Below are 18,905 nucleotides of genomic sequence, written 5' to 3'. Positions count from 1 at the left end.
TGGGTAGTGATCACGTACACAGCCTGTATCAGGTTCCAGAACCTTGGGAAGCTCTGGAAAGTGTCCCTGTACTGCAGTATATTCCCTCCTGGCTGTCTGTATGTGGGAGCTCTGATATCTTCTTTTCCCACCTATTAAGTTCCTAAGGGTCAATTCAATCTTCCTTTCAGTGACCTGCCTCTTCTTACAATCCCCATTGTTACCCTCCTTCCTGGTTGAAGAGACCCCTTCTTTCAGGAACACCTCATTGGACGAGAGGAAGAGAAAACTGTTCTTTTCCCGTAACCATCTCCTTCCTTCCAGCCTCTCTCAGATCCCTCTCCCTGGCTCAGTGTTCTTACACCACAGCAAGTCCCTCCCGGACAAAAAGGAAATGTTTGCTTATATCCCCCAGGGCTCCTGCTGCAAGGGATAAGAACAAAAGAGCTATATTTGTTTGGTGCAGCCTCCTTCAAAGTGTCACCATCCCCTGAATTTCATTTGATCCTCCTCCAAACCCAGTGCGGTCAGTGGGACAGGGGTAACTGATTTTACAACTGAGAAAACTGAGGTTGAGAGAGATTAGAATAATAATCAGAAAAGGCCAGATGCAAACTGCCAAAGCCCCGTGCTCTGCCACACAGACTCTACAATGTCCCTTTGGTGAAGCTGATGTCAGCGAGATGGTGGATGGACGTGATCTTATTTAAGTGATATACACCCAGGTACTGATGATGGAAGCCCAATTAGTACCCAGAGGCATTTGCCTTTTTCAAAGAGGATGTTTTATAACTTATAACGCTTCCCATTTCATGTAATTTGAGGCTTTTTGATGCAACTGCCATTTGTAAGATAGATAAGTCAAAAATAGATGTATTTTAAAAATAATAGTCCCGTACCTCTTGGGCATAGATGGACCTATACAAATAGCTTTGAAAGAAGTTAATGTGAGAGAAAACAGTGAAGGAACTGGGTCCAATAACATAACATATGGCTACAGGCACGCTGTAATGGTGAAAATGTTCATTGATATTTTTTTTTTGAATTACATTTTTACCTCTCAGTAAAGCATTATTGTAATCTCATTTTATTGCCTTTTACCCTCCAACCAAGGGCTTGAAGTTTTACGCATATATCAAACATTTTCTTACATTTTCATCCTCATGTACTCAAAGCCTAGCTGAATTACCAGCACCATCAAACTTTACACTTTCTTTCCAACCTCTGGTGGAAACTTTGCACAGTAAATACACACATACATCTGTGCGCATACTCTCTCTCTCTCTCTCTCTCTCTCTCTCTCTCTCTCTCTCTCTCTAACACACACACACACACACACACACACACACACACACACACACACTATAGTTGCCAGCCTCCTAAACTGCAGAAGGCACAAGAGAGAACATATTTGGCTTGGCCAACATCTGGATTACTTTGGTGTAAGTTACTCTCTCAGCACCATTTGTCTTTGCCACAATAAGATCACAAAGGCACTGATGCCAAAGTTCCCCTCTGGGGTGGAAACGTGCCCATAAACTGCCTCCTTCTGAAATATTTAAAAGAGACAACAGTTTGGTGAAAGGAAAAGAAGGACTAGTAGAAATCTTTGATTCTAGCTCCACCTCTGTCACTATCTAAAATCAAACATGTCTATTAAACACGAAAGCACAGGTAAGAAATAATAAGGTGTTAAAAAAAATTCCAAAAGACCATTCCTGTTGTAAAGAAGCATATAAATTCATTTGGGGATACAAAAGTAAGTCTTATGCTAAAGCCTAACAAAAGTCTTAAGTTTTCCAAGGTGGCAATTGATAAATGTTACTAGGCAATAGTATTTTTTATAAAGACTAGTTAATGATTTCTATAAAATTACAGAGCACAGAGAATTCACTTAGGATTGGGATGGTTGGCAAACATTGACTGGAAAAAAAATACAATTTGACCTGATCTTGAAAGATCAATAAGAATTGAGCAGCAGGAATAAATACATTTTACATGTACATAGTACTTCATAATTTCCATTATATTTTTCACATATAGCTTCTCAACCTTCCCAGTGAAACTGTGAAAAAGATATAATTTACCATTCTCATTTATCAAGGAGAAAAGCCTGGAATTTAGTGTGGTTAAATGGCTTACTCCACAGCTGAAAACGTACACACATATTCACTCCTTCATTCAACTCCACTCTACAACTGTCTGAACAGCTGTGAAGTGCAGGCACTGCTGCGGACACTAAGAATATAGCAATGGCCCTGGCCAATTTTCCTCAGTGGATAAAGCACTGGCCCACGGAAGGGTCCTGGGTTCAATTTCTGTAAAGGGCACGTACCTTGGTTGCAGGCTCAATCCCTGGCCCTGGCCAGGGCACATGCAGGAGGCAACCTATGTGTCTCTCTCACATCATGTTTATCTCTCTTTGTCTCTTTCCCTCCCTTCCACTATCTCTAAAAATCAATGGGAAAGGGTGAGGATTAATAAAACAAAACAAAACAAAAAAATAATAATACAGCAATGAAGAAAACAAAGACCCTTTCCTCATGAAGTTTACATCCTGTAATATACAGAATGAATCCTGGATAGGCATGGAGTAGGGGTAAGCACACACTAGACAAGTGAAACATTAAGAAAGCTGTGAAGCAAGAAAGCACATACGTAGTACACAGAGAATAGCCAGTATAGCAGTTTTAGTACCATTGAGGTTAGAGAAGGATGCGTTTGAGAAAGATAGTTTGGGGGCACTCTGAGGCCTCCGAATACAATGTATAGATATGAGGTTTGGACTTGATTCAGTATACACTGGGAAAAAATGGTGTGGCTTAAGTGTTACTTTAGGAATAAGGTAATCCACATTAACAACGGTAGTATGTTCATTGTAATAACACCTACCACATACTCGTGACTTACTGCAGGCCAGATACTCTCCTAAACACTTTCCATGTATTAACTTGTAAAACTGGTACTATTTTTAGCTCCAATTGCCCGTGAGGGAACTAAGGACAAAGAGGTTAAGTAACTTGCCCAAAGCCACACACAGAGCAGGGCCAAGAAGTAAACTCCCTTGGCTAGCCAGAATCCACGCTCTTGGCCACTCAGCCATAGAAGAGGTGGGGCGTAGGGATGAAGCTAAAGGCACGACCACCGATTCCTTATCCATTAAGTCCCCTGCCTGAGATTTTAAAGATTTAAATTTGGCCGCTGTGAAAATACAAAGAGGGGAATAGACACGTGAAACAGGTTAAAGGGGAGAATGAATTGGATTTGTTGAACAACTGCATTTTACAAACAACTCATGTTCAACCAGGAAGACTAGGAAGTGGAGGGGAGGAAGCCCTTGAGGGAGGCACGGAGGAACGCTGTCCTGCACCGGGGGTGTCGGGCTTCCACGGAGGAAAGGCAGATCGGGCTCAGGAAAGACGGGCTGGGAATGTGGAGCCCTGGCAGCTCTTCCTGGTTCAGATGTTTCTCTCGCAAGATGATGGGCTTAGACCACATGATGGCAGAGGCCTCTTCTGGTTCAATAACTTTGTAATTGTAAAAGCAGGGAATGTTCTTTAACAGTTTGAGATACTATTTGCTGACCAAGGTAATACTTTTTATAGTGGCTTCTGCCTTTATTTCTGAAACATTCTATAAAGTTTGTTTCAAATACAGTTCCAAACTTCAATACCCATGAACCAAAGAAAAAAAAACTTAAAAAAACACACCTCAAAACCCCATATTCTGATTTGTTAAAAATCAAAGGTTTAAAATAGGTGTTTCTCCTTTAAATGGGAGTCTTACTGACAAAATCAGGACTCAAAAATGATGTAATCAATTCAGGACCCCCTTTTTTTTTTAAAGTAATCTTACTTAATTTAACTTCAGAAAAACACACTATATCCCATATATTATTTAACTCCACACTGAAAAAGTTACACTTCCTCACAGCCACTAACCTTTCAACTAGTGAACAGGAAGATGAGAAGAAGAGTAAACAAAAAGAAGGGGTTTTATAAATGCACAGGTCTTGCATTAGCCCTTCTAAGAAAACTCACAAAAGCATAGGTAAATACTGGTACGGTTGATGAAGAAATGACAAGTACTGGTTAAAATATAAAGTCTGGTTTTACTCTCCATGACTGAACCTGTGGGTTATACTAAAAAATATGGTAAACACTCATTTAGAATGAAATAGAAGCAAATACATCATCACCTTCAGGGAGCAGAGCCTGTGAGCTGCTTTCCAGGTCGCTGTGGACTCCACTAGAGGGCAACAGAGCGCGCTCAGCAAGCAATGTGGGCTAGGGACAGTCTGGTGTGAGTGAGGTCACAGCTCACTAGGTGTGCACACCAGTCTCCCTTTCAAAACGACATTTGATCCCAGAATGTGTCTTATATTACCAAACACTACATTCTGATCAAAGTATTCTTATTCTAACGTTACATTTAGTCATAGTGGCATTTTGATTTCTCAATCATGTATAAGTCCAAGTGTTTTATCATAATAATAAAGAATCTTCCCATAAAACAAACAATTTAATAACTTTTAAAGAAATTGAAAAAGGGTTTAAAAAAACAGACTGTACTGTAAAATAGTTTGATGTTTCAATACTTAAATTTAAAAAATTTAATGGTTACATCAAAACCCAGGTAAAAATGCACTAGTAACACTACCATAATAATATTTTAATATTACAGCTAACATTTAAACACTTACTATATGCTATACTGTATTTAAACATAATATATTTTTCCTACACTAATCATATACGATTAAAAAGGAACACTTTACCCATTTTACAAACATAAAAATCGAGGCTAGCAGAAATGAAGAAACTTGCCCGGGAACATATATGGAACAAGGTTGCACTGACACTGTAATAGTTGAGTGCTAGGTATCACATGTGATCCCGGAAGCAACCCAGCCTCCAGAGGCCAGCCCCGCCTTGCTGGAGGCCAGGAGATGTTGGCATCTCTCCAAGACAAACTCTGATGACAGTCAAAGTTTTGTCAAAAATAGAGACATTACCACATAATACAGTTTCACTTTTGTATATTTAGTATAACCATGGCAGTAATCCAATTTACATACTACAAGTTTTATATTTGCACATTTCAGTATTATATTGCAATTGTCTTCTACAACCAAGTCAAGATATAATAATGACAATTAACAAGAAAAACAATCATTTAAAAAGTTCAATACTCAGAGGTTCTCAGACTGAAAAAAAATAGCAATTAGAGAACAATAAGCTTTACAGTGGCTTATTAAGCGTCAATCTTTAGACTTCCTAGGGCCTTTGAATATTGAAATGAGAAACTGATAAAGGAGTACTACATAGCTCTTGGGTGTGGAACTTCAATGATTCCTACATAATACAAGACAACAGCATAACATTCAAGTCCCAAAGACTGAAGGCTCACCCAAAGAATTGAGAATCAGTTTGGAAGGAATGCACATTCCAATAAATTAATCTGAAGTATAAGAGATTTTCCCTGTCCTATAAGATCTAAAAAGCCGTGTTAATATGAAACTGAGAAATCCATCATCACTTTATAAGTTTAAAATTAGATAAGAGATGATGTATGAGTGTCCTATTGCTGCTATAACAAATTATGGTGCCTTCAAGCAACACAAATGTAACTTACAATTCTGTAGGTGAAAAGTCTGAAATGGGTCTCATGGGGCTAAAATCAAGGGGCAGCAGCGCTGTTCTTTCTAGAGGTTCTATGGGAGGATTCATTCCCTTGCCTTTTCCAGATTCTAGAAGCTGAGTGCATTCTTTGTCTCCATTTTCCAAGCCAGCACTGGACAGTCAACTTCTTCTCCCATGGTATCTCTCTAATACTGACTCTCCTGCCTTCCTCTTTCATTTATAGGGACTCTTGTGATTATCCTGGGCCCAAACAATCCAGAATAACTTCCCATTTTAAAGTCCTTAATCAGTTTTGCAAAGATCCTTTTGCCATGTAACACACATAGTCACAAGCTGTGGAGATCAGGGTACAGATGCTTTTGGGGGTCAACACTCTGCCTCCTGCAGACAGCACAGTATATAATCTGCACACATTCTGTAATCCATCTGAAAAGTAATACAGCATTTATTTATCTATGAAACTGCATTTAGTGTCATTTCTGAAACAAGTACAATCTATAAGATCCACCTGGAATTAAACTGAACTGAGTAACCTAGGGCCTGAAAAGGGGATACAAGAGAAAGCAACTGATAAAACTGACAGGCATGTTCAGGGAATTAGCTGTAGGCTGCAGACAAAGACAGGTGAAGCTAACTATATGTGCATGTCATACTAATTCTGGATTAATTTTGTTGCACCCCACAGTTCTATTATATTTTCTTAATAATGATGTAACTGTGTAAAAACACATTTTTTATTATTTATGATTGATGCATTTTTATAATTAGAAATTGTAGATACAAATACCCAACACACTGGTTGGCACATTGAAGAACAAAATAGTGTTCTGATTCTGCCACTTACTACACCTGTGTGGTCTTCGGCAAGTCACTTAGAATTTCTGTGGCTGTCCTCAGAAATTAAAAACAGGGTAATATATAGTTCCTGCCCACAGGGTCACTCTAAAATAGAATATGTAAGTGCAAAGACATGCTGGGACACTGTTAGTGCTCAATAAAATATTAAGTAGTTGTTATTAGGTAAACTCAGTCGGTAGCCTTGGGCATCCAGAGAGGAGACATTAGTGTAAAGCTGTAAATTCTTAGATATTTATCCCAGAGAACTGGTATCATCAGACTGATACAAAAAAGTGAAGAATTTTGAGAAAAAACTGTCACAACTGGGTAATTTTCAGCACAAATCTTACACAAAATTCCAAAGCTGCCCCAATAATATTTTGAAAAAATACAAGATGAAATAGTGCATCGTTGTAAAAACGTGATTCCCCTGTGAAGGGGCTCTAGTGGGAAAGCAAACAAAAAACAAATAAACAAACACCGCCAAAGAGACCCCATGTATGGCATGCACCATGCTCTATGTTGGCCAAAGTTATTAAGAGAGGTAAGACCAAAGACAAATCACTTCAAGTGCCAACGTTTAAAAAGTCATTCCTTTTCTGTAGAAAACTGACTAAGCTATATTAGCCCTTGCCTGGTTTTAAGTAAATGCCATGTATCCTGTAATTTTAGTCTTTACAGAGGTGTGCTATATGGACTTCTGTAAACTAACTAAATGGCCTCAGCCTACTCTGCTCTCTAATTCTAAGTTCCTGGTTTTCCTGCTTCATCCTTTCCAGCTAAGCTATCTCCTAATTAGAATTTCTCACCTGGAGTGAGTCTTTCCTAGGAGGTGAGGGGTGCGGACTTCGGCACAAGGATTATGTGCATCCATCATGGCTCTTTAGGCTTGTTTTCTATCTATAGTCTCCATACAAAAAAGTATCAGACGGCCACTTTGAAAATAGGTGAGTTATAATTTTATCTAAGCTCAATATGTCTCAAGGGATCTTGGGTGAATTTCACATGTCACTAAACATCCTGAAGCATCACTTATAAATACTTCTTAATCTAAGTGACAAAAAAAATCAGGAAGGATGGAGTCTGGCAGAACCTGCTTCCCATACGAGACAATATCATGGAAGAGAGTTGTGTGCAACTACTTTAAGAAAAATCTTCACCATAGCTCTTTGTAAGACTTTTCTCCCCATGTATTCTCTACTTTGAAACATATTCAAATCTCAGGCATTAAGCTGAATATTTATCGGAAGCCGAAAATAAGTCTATGAGGAAAATCTTAAGACTGTAGAGAGGGTGTCAGGAAAAAAAAATTAGTGATGCTCTCTTTTTCACTTACATTATTGTAAAAAAGAAGGAAATAGGAGGACAGTGTTTTCTGGCAAAATTAAAAGTAGAACTTCCCATCAACTCTTCAGAACCATGCAAGTTAGGCTTCATGTAGAAGAGAAAAGAGTATTATAGGATTCACTAAATCTGAACCCAAACAACACTAATCCTTTGCTAGGATTTTAACTGACTATCTCAATTTTTCACCTTATTTAGTAGTGATGGTGAAGTCCCTTAAATCAGAGATTACATACAAAAATGCTGTTTCTGTGTTTAGTAAATGGACTATGCACACTGCCAAGATAGTTAAAATGAATTCTCTACAAGGAAGAGCTCTATAGGACAAATTATGTCCCTGGGCACTGTTCACAGGAACATCCTCCTGTAATGAGTTCTTGTATGAGACTGGGGTGAGACATTTTCTTCTGGCTCTTCTTAAACTTGCCACTTTTCAGCTCTCCATTATAATACACTGGACATCAGTGAAATTGGAAACAGGAAGACCTTCTTCGTTAACAACCCAAATGCCTAGAATATTTCCAAGGAAGAAGATGGCTGTAGAGAAGCAGCAGAAAGCAAAATGGTGAAATGCAGAAGTGAAAGCCCTCCTTTAAAGTTATGAGCATAAATAATGCAGTATTACATACTGTGAGACCCAACAACAAACAAGAAGTGTGCATTGAAACCATGTACAGCAGGAGTCAACTGTAGACAGTAAGCTTTCTTTTTCACTCATTAATTTCAGTAAGTGTTCTTTTGAGAATCAAGTTTGAGTAAGATATTGTACCAGATATCATTAATACAAGGAACACACAAGAAATAAAAATCTCCTAGTTCATGTCCTACAGGAGCTTACAATCGAGTTAGGGAGATAAGTCCCTTATGAAGTCACTAATTACAATGCAAGACAAACCAGGATGAAGTCCCAACAGGAAATAAGAAAAATAAGTGGGCAAAATGTCTGCAAAGATTAATTAAATGTGAAAAGTCCAAAAAAGATTTTATGGGGGAAAAAATGTAAATTTTACCTAAGTTCAATAAATCACTTATTTACATTCCAGTTGGTTAAAACACACACACACACACACACACACACACACACACACACACACACACACACACCCCTACCTGAGATTGCAATAAACAATACAGAGAAACATGTTCACAGACATAAATTGGCCTGGTGCACACAGGATGCACAGCAGAGGAAACTGAAGCAAGGCTCTCTCAGGGAGGGCTGCAGTTCAATTCTGAAGGACACACTAGCCATTGAGAAGAGGAGTCCAGCACAGAAGTAGTGATAAACAATGCCTCAACATAAATAATCCAATTTATTGCAACTGAATAGTTTAGTTTATACCTTTTTCAGTTTAGTGTCAGAAGAAAAATCCTATTGAAACATGATTTGCAATGTAATTATTCCCAAATAGATGGCAAAACATGCTCAAACTTTTTTTGACTAGTCAATCTAGTATTTCACTTCAGCAATAAAAACAAAACTATCAGGGAAGATAGCTGTGTGCAACTACTTTAAGAAAAGTTTTCACCGTAGTTCTTTATCACGTTCCTTCCCATTCTATTCTCTATTTTGAAACATGTTCAAATCTCAGGCATTACGCTAAATATTCAGCAAAGGCCAAGAATAAACTCAAGAGACAACAATGACTGTGAGAACCCCAACAGCCTCAGAGCCTGACACTAATTTACTGAGACGTATCAGGAACTCCTGGGAAGGGAGTGTCTGCTCATTAGGCTACCAGGAACAGACTCCCAAACCTTGACAACATTTCCCCAAACAGCTCATGGAGAACTTTGATTTATGGGCTGCCCAGGTAAAACCTGAACAGATGGTATGTTTTAATAATAACTGACACACGAGTTTGCTAAGGATCTCACTCTCTGGAAAACACACAGCTCTATAGAGGAAAGCATAGAGGAACATTTTTAGAGTCATCTACCTTATCTTTGTCCTCCACGACATCGGCCAATATATCATCTGGATCCAGGATTCCTCCGTCTGTGTATTCTAAGTGATGAATCTTCACCCAGTAGCCAGGATCCTGTAGTAGAACCATCAACAAGTTTCATGACTCAAACTTTTTTCAAAAAGGTAAACTACATTTTAATTTTAAAAGAAATAAGACAGCTCATTAAAAATATGCTCTAGTGATAATATTTCTAAGCACCAAAAAAAAGTTATCTATTTACTTGGATAAATATTTAGCATTTTTATCCTATTTCATGTAAATCAAAGTAAACCAAAGTATACATAGTCCATCAATTATCCTAGAAGGTAAATTGTAATAAAAAAAATCAATCTGCTATTTGAAAAGCATATTCAAGGAATTTTTTATAACATATAATTTAGGTAACCCCAGGAATATTCTGGAAAAGAATGGTACTCTTGAGGATACTTGGTGAAACTGAGGTTTGGAAGTTCAAACTAAGACCCCACAACTACAGGGGGATATCAAAAGGAATAGCTGTGACTGGAATATATGGACGAAGTGGGGTGACCACTGAGCCCTGTGCCTGTTTGGCTCTCCACGGTCTCTGCATGTCCTCACACTAAGGTTTTCAGTGATATTGGGAGCGAGAGCTCCAGCACTGGTCTCCATGACTACAACTCAAACTGTGTCAGCGTTGAATGCGGGTTCACTCAATCAGGGTACTAATTTAGAAGATTTCCCAAGTATTCTTTTTAAACTACTTAGGAGTATAATGTTTAAGGAAAAGAACTGTTTTCTCAATTTGGTAAGTGGCTAGATCAGGCGTCCTCAAACTACGGCCTGCGGGCCACATGCAGCCCGCCGAGGACATTTATCCGGCCCGCCGGGTGCCGCTGCCTGTCCTGCTTAGCAGCCGACTCGTCCCGGGCCCGCAGTGCGCATAGGAATTTGTTCATAGTTTTTTTTTTGTTTTTTTTTAACTATAGTCCAGCCCTCCAATGGTCTGAGGTACAGAGAACTGGCCCCCTATTTAAAAAGTTTGAGGACCCCTGGGCTAGATACTCTGATACCACAGTTTAGAATTAAATAAGCAGTTACTTATGCACTGCCCATTTTCAGAAAAAAAATATGCAAGTGAAAGATTATAATGATGAGACAAAAACATGAACCAATGAATGGGGGGGCGCGGGGGGTGGGGAGGGGATAACATTACTAAGGTTTTTACTGGAGTAGCCAAGCTATAATCGATTTGGTTCTGAGATTCTTAGAAAGCCTCTAAAACTGGGAAACTTTTGTTTCCAATAAAGGGCTACCAGTTCCTGAGAAGAAGTGGAAATTCTTCTAGGATAAAGCTCTAAGTTTTTAACTACATGAATCTTTATAAAGTATTAAAAATAAACATAACCCACAGAATTTAAGTGCAATTCTACAAAAACTAATAGAAACAGTTGTCACATGGCCTCCTCTTTAATGTCTCGTACTATTAACAAGTCCAGGGCATACCATCCTATATAATAATAGACCAGCCACCATACGCATAACGACCAGAATGACCAGAGACCAGAACCACCACTGCCCCTTGCCCGGCTGACCCTGCCCCCAAGCAAGCAGTTAGGGGTGATCAGGCAGGCAAGTGGTTAGGGGCGATCAGGTAGGCAGGCGAGTGGTTAGGGGCGATCAGGTAGGCAGACGGCCCCTCGCAGGGCTGGCCCCGCCACCCAGCAAAGAAAGAGGGAGGCCCAGGCCACCGGCAGCAGTGACTCTGTGGGAGGTGTGCAGCTGGCCAAGCCATCGCACCCCATGCCTGTCGCCTGCAGATGGAGGCCACCAGTGGCAGGGGAAGGAGGGGGCAGTGCAGCACAGATGGCAAGCAGTGGCAGCAGCAGGGGTGGGGCCAGCTGCCTGCAGCCAAGGGAAGGAAAGCCCCAATAGGCCCTGATCTCAGGCCAGGCCTAGGGACCCTACCTGAGGGGTCCCAGATTGTGAGAGGGTGCAGGCCAGGCTGAGGGACCTCCAACCCCCGAGTGCACTAATTTTGGTGCACCAGGCCTCTAGTCCTATATAATAAAGAGGTGATATGCAAATTGAGCCTCACACCCTCGCACAAGATGGCCACCCCCATGTGGTCAAAGATGGCCGGGTAGTTGTGGGCAATCAGGCCTGCAGGGGAGGGCAGTTAGGAGTGAACCAGGCCTGCAGGGGAGGGCAGTTGGGGGCAACCAGGCCAGCAGGGGAGGGCAGTTGGGGGCGACCAGGCTGGCAGGGGAGGGCAGTTAGGGGTAACCGAACCAGCAGGGAGGGCAGTTAGGGGTGAACCAGGCCTGCAGGGGAGGGCAGTTTGGGGCAACCAGGCCAGCAGGGGAGGGCAGTTGGGGGCGACCAGGCTGGCAGGGGAGGGCAGTTAGGGGTGACCGAGCCAGCAGGGAGGGCAGTTAGGGGTGATCAGGCCTGCAGGGGAGAGCAGTTAGGGGCAACTAGGCCGGCAAGGGAGGGCAGTTAGGGGCGATCGGGCTGGCAGGGGAGCAGTTAGGCGTCGATCAGGCTGGCAGGGGAGTGGTTAGGGGGTGATCAGGCTGGCAGGCAGGCGAGTGGTTGGGAGCCAGAAGTCCCGGATTGTGAGAGGGATGTCTGGCTACTGGCAGTCGGACATCTCCCGAGGGATCCCAGATTGGAGAGGGTGCAGGCTGGGCTGAGGGACACCCCCCCCCCCAGTGCACGAATTTTGTGCACCGGGCCTCTAGTTAAATAATAATTCCTTTATAGCATGTATTCAATAGGCTACTGAAGTGTGGCCCAAGTACATAGCTTTTTAGTATCTGACTTGATAAAGTAGTAGGCTTTAAAAATTCAAAGGAATTCTCCTTAGGTAGGCTTTCGACATTTCAAAGTTAAGTTTCTATAGAGCAGTGGTCGGCAAACTCATTAGTCAACAGAGCCAATATCAACAGAACAACGATTGAAATTTCTTTTGAGAGCCAAATTTTTTAAACTTAAACTTCTTCTAACGCCACTTCTTCAAAATAGACTCACCCAGGCCGGGTATTTTGTGGAAGAGCCACACTCAAGGGGCCAAAGAGCAGCATGTGGCTCGTGAGCCGCAGTTTGCCGACCATTGCTATAGAGTATCTGAAGAGCTCTTCCAAGTAAAATGAAAGGAACTCCTTTTTGCTTCTAATACTAGGTTTATGCATGGAAACACTAAGGATTTACTAGGAAACTTTGCCTGATTTTATTGCCCAGATAGAGATCACAAAGACGTGAGCAGTGATTATACAACCAGGTAAGAGGAGCATAAGACACCCATCAATTAGAATATTTAATCAGAGGCCTTTTCCAACTCAAGGTGATTGTGCAATAAAAAGTGAGATGATGGGCCCAGAGTGCCCATTAGTAAATGAGTGGATAACAAAGTTGTGGTACATTTATACCATGGAATACTCTGTAGCAGTGAAAAAGAATCTCTTACCCTTTGAGACAGCATGGAGGGACCTGGAAAGTATCATGCTAAGTGAAATAAGTCAGTCAGAGAAAGACAAGTATCACATGATCTCAGTCATATGTGGAATCTAAGTTAACAAAATAAACTGATGAACTTAATGGATCCAGAGACGTGGAAGCATGGAACACAGAATAGACTTCTCAAGAGGGAAGGAGGGGGAGGGTGGGTGAGCAGGAGGTAATCAACCAAAGACCTTGTATGCATACATGCATAACCCATGGACACAGACGATATGGTGGTGAAGGCCTGGGGCAGGGTGGGTGGGGCGGGCTTGAGGGGTCAGTGAGGGGGGGGAAGGGGACATATGTAACACTTTCAACAATAAAGAATTATTAAATAAATAAATAAAAGAATAAATTTCTAAGGATTGTTTAAATTGCTTCCTACAAAAAATAAAAATAAATAAATAAAAGGTGAGCTAAGAACAATAGACTAGATCAGTGGTCGGCAAACTCATTAGTCAACAGAGGCAAATATCAACAGTACAACGATTGAAATTTCTTTTGAGAGCCAAATTTTTTAAACTTAAACTAACGCCACTTCTTCAAAATAGACTCGCCCAGGCCGTGGTGTTTTATGGAAGAGCCACACTCAAGGGGCCAAAGAGACGCATGTGGCTGGCGAGCCATAGTTTTCCGACCACGGGACTAGATTCTAAATAGGGATAATACTGGAGTAGACAAAACACTAGGCAATGCCCACTAGACAGTACAGAAAAGAGAGCAAGAAAGAACTTCCCCAGTAATCTCTGGGAACTGAATCTTTCTGCTACGGCCATGCTACGAGGGATATGCTTCTCCAAATTTACCCAAAACTTCAGGCTGAAATCTAGGGAGAATTACATTTTCCTTCCTTGTAAAAGTAGCCTTCTTACAAAAGGAGTTCCATGTAATTAATTTCTACTAACTTCCATGGAGTTCGTTTTTTACATATTACAGCACTGTAGATAAAATCTGTTGATTTTAAACATGTTTATAGAAGATGATGTATTTTAAAGAGTTTGCTTTTTTATATTCAATTACTTAAAAGCTGACATCTATTAAGTTGTCGCCTTTTCTCTTACATTAAGTTTATAGAAGCAGATTTTATCAACTAAGACTTAAGTAAACAATTACTCCCACAACAGAAGTACTGGTTAAAGTATAGCTCTCTTCCTGCCTAGGAGGAGGAACAGGGAGAAGAAAACCAAAGACTCAGATATAAAATAGGGAAACTCAAGACACAGCAAGGGATTGGGATCTGAGCAGTGGCGAAGGAGCAGCATGAGTGGCAGCAGGATGGGGTTGTTAAGTCACATACACTCCACCTGCAGACACACTTGTGGGAACAAGATGTTCAGAAAATGAGGCATGGGAGTTGAAACTAAGACCTTTTTTTTTTTTTAATCTAATTTTGATTCTAAAGCATAAAGAACTTAAAAATTTTACACTCACATGTGGAATTTAATTGGACTGAACTACCAAGCAAAATAGAGAAGATTCACAGATAGAGAGCAGACAGACAGCTCTGGTGGGAGGTGGGGTATGGGGGAGGGGTGCAGGATTGAGTGAAAAAGAAAAAAAAGGAGAGATATCTCATATACATGGACAACAATTTGGTGATTGTGAGGGATCAGGGGGGGTTGAGGTGGAAGAGGGCATGAGGGGATAAATGGTGATGGAAAAATAAAAAAAAAAAAACAATAAAAGTAATAAAAAGAAAATAAATTTTAAAAGCTTTACAGAACTAAATCAAAGGGAAAAAGTCATTTGATATATTTTAGAATCATATATTCAGCCTCTCCAAACAATGTTTAAGTGAAACAGGGTGCCAGACTATGAAGAGACTGCTTGCAATTGTAACTCTCCCCGTTGCACACTGAGGCTGCATGTTAACTCTAAAGGAGGAAAGAGTAGGCTAGTGGTGAGCACACAGGAAATCCTGAACAAAAACAGATACGCTATTTGAAAGCAGTCTCCAAGAGAGGTAACTCAGCATGCACAGTCCACACCCGCTGTGAGTTTTGTGCCCGTGGGATTTCGGTCATAGTGCTATAGATCACTATAAGAACATACATACAGTATTAGCAGCCGACAGCCATCATAAGACCATAAATTCACCCTGACTCTTTATGCATGTGAAAATTTCAACCATTACCTCGCAGTCAACATTTTGCATTTCATTTACTTGCTTTTATTACCATCAGGAATAAAACTGATCAAACATGAAAAGATGTTCACATACGTGTAATGGTTCAGACAATTAATCACTTGGAAAAATTTATTGTATTTTTCATGATCGTGACATTTAATCTACCTTTATATTGCAAAAATTTCTCTAATACATATAACTTTTAAATTACTTTGAAAACGTCTCTAGTATATGTGCTATGCAATAAATCTTATTACTCACACTCCTAGGATCATTAAAATATTGAAAAATCACATAATATACATTTTGCTTCCTCCACTACTGATAGTAACTTATCTGTTTTTTCAATAATGCACAGTTAACTTAAAGCCTACTGGAATTTTAATCAGTCTACAAGAGTGAACTGAAATAGGAAACTAAAACATATGCATTATGGGAAGACAATTACTGGGTACTTTTAATGATCAATGTAAAAATTGTTCCAAACAGGCACAAATGTTCTTCACTGTGCGTAGACGACATGAAATTTGCCCCTGTACCTTAGAGAGTCCATATTAGCCAAAGTTTTGAAGAACAACAATTTTCCATCTGCAATGCCTAGAGAAGGGGGCTGGCAAGCCAGATACTATAATGCTGTGACTACCGAGCACTGAGATTATATCAATAATCAAAAGAGGGAAAACATGGAGGTTTCTAAACAAAACCCTTCTTGTCCAAGAAGAGAAAAAATACCCCCAATGGTGACAAAGGGGAGGAAATAGCTGAAAAAGCAAACAGCAACAACAAAAAAAGGCCAATGTCAAGAGAAGGGCTGTGTTAACAGTGGTGGCAATCACAGGCTCAGTAATGCAACTGTGTTTTTTTGTGGCTTCGCATTTTCACAAGAATAATCTTACCCAGCAGAAAACAAGAACAACTGTAAAATGGAAGTTAATGGAAAATTAGAATTTTCCTTGTAGAACTTAAGTCCTTGAATTTGGTGCAATCTATATATATAAAAGCCTGATATGCAAAGTGTCCCCTCAGGATTTCGACCAACCAGGAGTTTGATTGCTTGCTATGACGTACACTGACCAGCAGGGGGTGGTGTGGAATGAAGGGAGGCCCCGGCTGGCATCTGGCAGCCACTAGGGACTGTACCTATGCATGAATTTCGTGCATTGGGCTTCTAGTGTATCCATAAAACAAGATGTCACCATTTTCATCATTATCTTCATCAGCAGCATAGCAGATAATTTGTTTCAGTACTTGCTATAGGCCAGGGACTATAATAGGTACTGCATGTTTTATATGATTAACTCGTTTATCCTCAAATAGACTCATGAAGTGGTTATCAATCTAACAGATGAAGAAAGCAAGGCATTGGTAAATAAATTAACTTACTCAAGGCCAGATGCTTAAAAAACAGCACAGAGACAAGGTACATTTTTTAAAACAAAAAAATTTAGATTAAAGAACTTAACAAAAAGAACAATTATCTAAGAATAAGGCAGTGGGTCATATCCATTTCTATTGCTACTTAACTTTAAAGGTTCATTTTCCACCTTAGCTGGTTTGGCTCAGTGGATAGAGTGTTGGCCTGCGAACTGAAGGATCCTGGATTCAATTCTGGTCAAGGGCACATGCCCAAGTTGTGGACTCGATCCAGTAGGGGGCATGCAGGAGGCAGCCAATCAATGATCCTCTCTCATCATTGATGTTTCTATTTCTCTCTCCCTCTCCCTTCCTCTCTGGAAAAAAAAAAAAAAAAAAAAAAATATATATATATATATATATATATATATATATATATATATGTAAGTTTCATTATTCATTCTGGGATTAACATAAATTTATTTGAGGGAAGAGGTCCAGATATTTAGATAAAGGTATAAAGGTGGTTTGTTTGCTTTTTAAGTAAAGGACAACTTTTAATTCTTTTCATATCTACTGCCCATATCATCACAATACATTCTAACTCTTCCATAAGAATATCAAAATTTTCTTTTCTTATGGATGTGTTACAGAGAACCGGAATAAATCAAGCAATGCTCAGGGAGCTTGGAGTTACACTTTATTCACCATGGTGGGCTTAGAGAAATGAATTCAAATTCTACGCAAGGCTACAAGCAGAACTTCCCTTTTTATTAAAGAGCCAGCCCCTATGTGCGCTTAGTGGTTATCTCGCTGCTGGCCTTGAAAACAACACAGTTCTATCCAATTAAAAAAATACACCTGGCATGGCATTGAGATTATGGGCATATCTAGTCTTTGGCCTAGAACCGCGGTCGGCAAACTGCGGCTTGCGAGCCACATGCAGCTCTTTGGCCCCTGGAGTGTGGCTCTTCCACAAAATACCATGGCCTGGGCGAGTCTCTTTTGCAGGAGTGGCGTTAGAAGTTTAAAAAATTTGGCTCTCAAAAGAAATTTCAATCGTTATACTGTTGATATTTGGCTCTATTGACTAATGAGTTTGCGGACCACTGGCCTAGAAGATCAGTCAGTTAAGTTTATCTTCCTCATTATTCAAGCAAGCTAAAGCAGGCTAGAAAGCAAAGTTATTTTTTAGAATAAGAGGCCGTCTAAAAAAACAGCAGAGAATTCCAAACAGTAGTTTTACAAAATACGGGTTAGCCTTCTCAGATATAACAGTGAATTAGCTGCAAAAAAAGATTATATAAATCTTCAGGATTAAAATACCATAATCTTAAAACCAAAGTCTTATCAGGAAAATTAAATGTTAACTTACGAAATAATGAAAATTACATATTTATTTAACTGATACATCTTTTTCAAAAGATTCCCAGTATGACTTTTAAAACATGAAACCATTACTAATTTAATAACACTGAAATACAGTGTTTCAAATTAATGTTAAAAACAGCTATTTTTTAAATCCTGCTTTCCATTAATTGTTTTCAATGAAATTTTATAGTCCAAAGACCTGGATGCCAAGGTTTTAGAAGCTTGTGTGGTCCGAAGGAATGCAAAGCCTACAGCCAAGGAATGGAAGCAGTCACATCCCCAAAGAGTAGGAAGGACAAGCTAGAATTTTTAAAATAATATATTCATTCTAAAACCCCCAAAAATATTCTGCTACAAAAGGGATTTTAATAAGAATTTGAGAATGCAAATTCATACAACGCAAGCTTTACTTAATGCAGCCAATTAAATCCAAACTTTCTTGCTGCTATGATGCTGGCATCTTTTTTAAGTTAACTCCAAAGAATACCTCTCGCAGATACTATCAAGTCTTTGTGTGTGTAGCTCTGCATATATAAATGAAGGAAGGAAGTTTAAAGCATCCTACGGGTAACTACCATGACCTCTAATTCTTTACTTTCTATGTCTAAGGAAATTAGACATAGAAAAGAGCATTTTAATTTACATCAAAAGAAGTATTGGTGACAGTGTTTATAAAAATAAGTAACATAAAGAAATCATCAACTTTATTCCTGCTCACTGTGAAACTTCTTTCAGTATGGCAGTAATAGGAATGGTGAAGGAGTATCTGTCTTTGATTTTCAAAAGTATTGGGACACTATTGTCCACCACTATTAGTTT

At 39.7% G+C, this 18,905-nt stretch overlaps 1 protein-coding gene across 1 annotated transcript in view; it reads right to left on the bottom strand.

Moving 5' to 3' along the window:
* PARD3B (par-3 family cell polarity regulator beta) overlaps positions 1 to 18,905 on the bottom strand; it is a 925,380-nt gene that overhangs the window by 808,013 nt on the left and 98,462 nt on the right. Inside the window, exon 2 of the mRNA XM_080668084.1 lies at positions 9,743 to 9,844. Within this exon, the coding sequence (XP_080524210.1) occupies positions 9,743 to 9,844 (102 nt within the window). The remainder of the gene's footprint in view (positions 1 to 9,742; positions 9,845 to 18,905) is intronic.

This window comes from Plecotus auritus (assembly GCF_963455305.1).
Source record: "Plecotus auritus genome assembly, chromosome: 5".
Lineage (NCBI taxonomy): Eukaryota > Metazoa > Chordata > Mammalia > Chiroptera > Vespertilionidae > Plecotus > Plecotus auritus.
The sequence above is the reverse complement of the archived record's forward strand: the minus strand, read 5'-3'. Positions and strand labels throughout refer to the sequence as shown.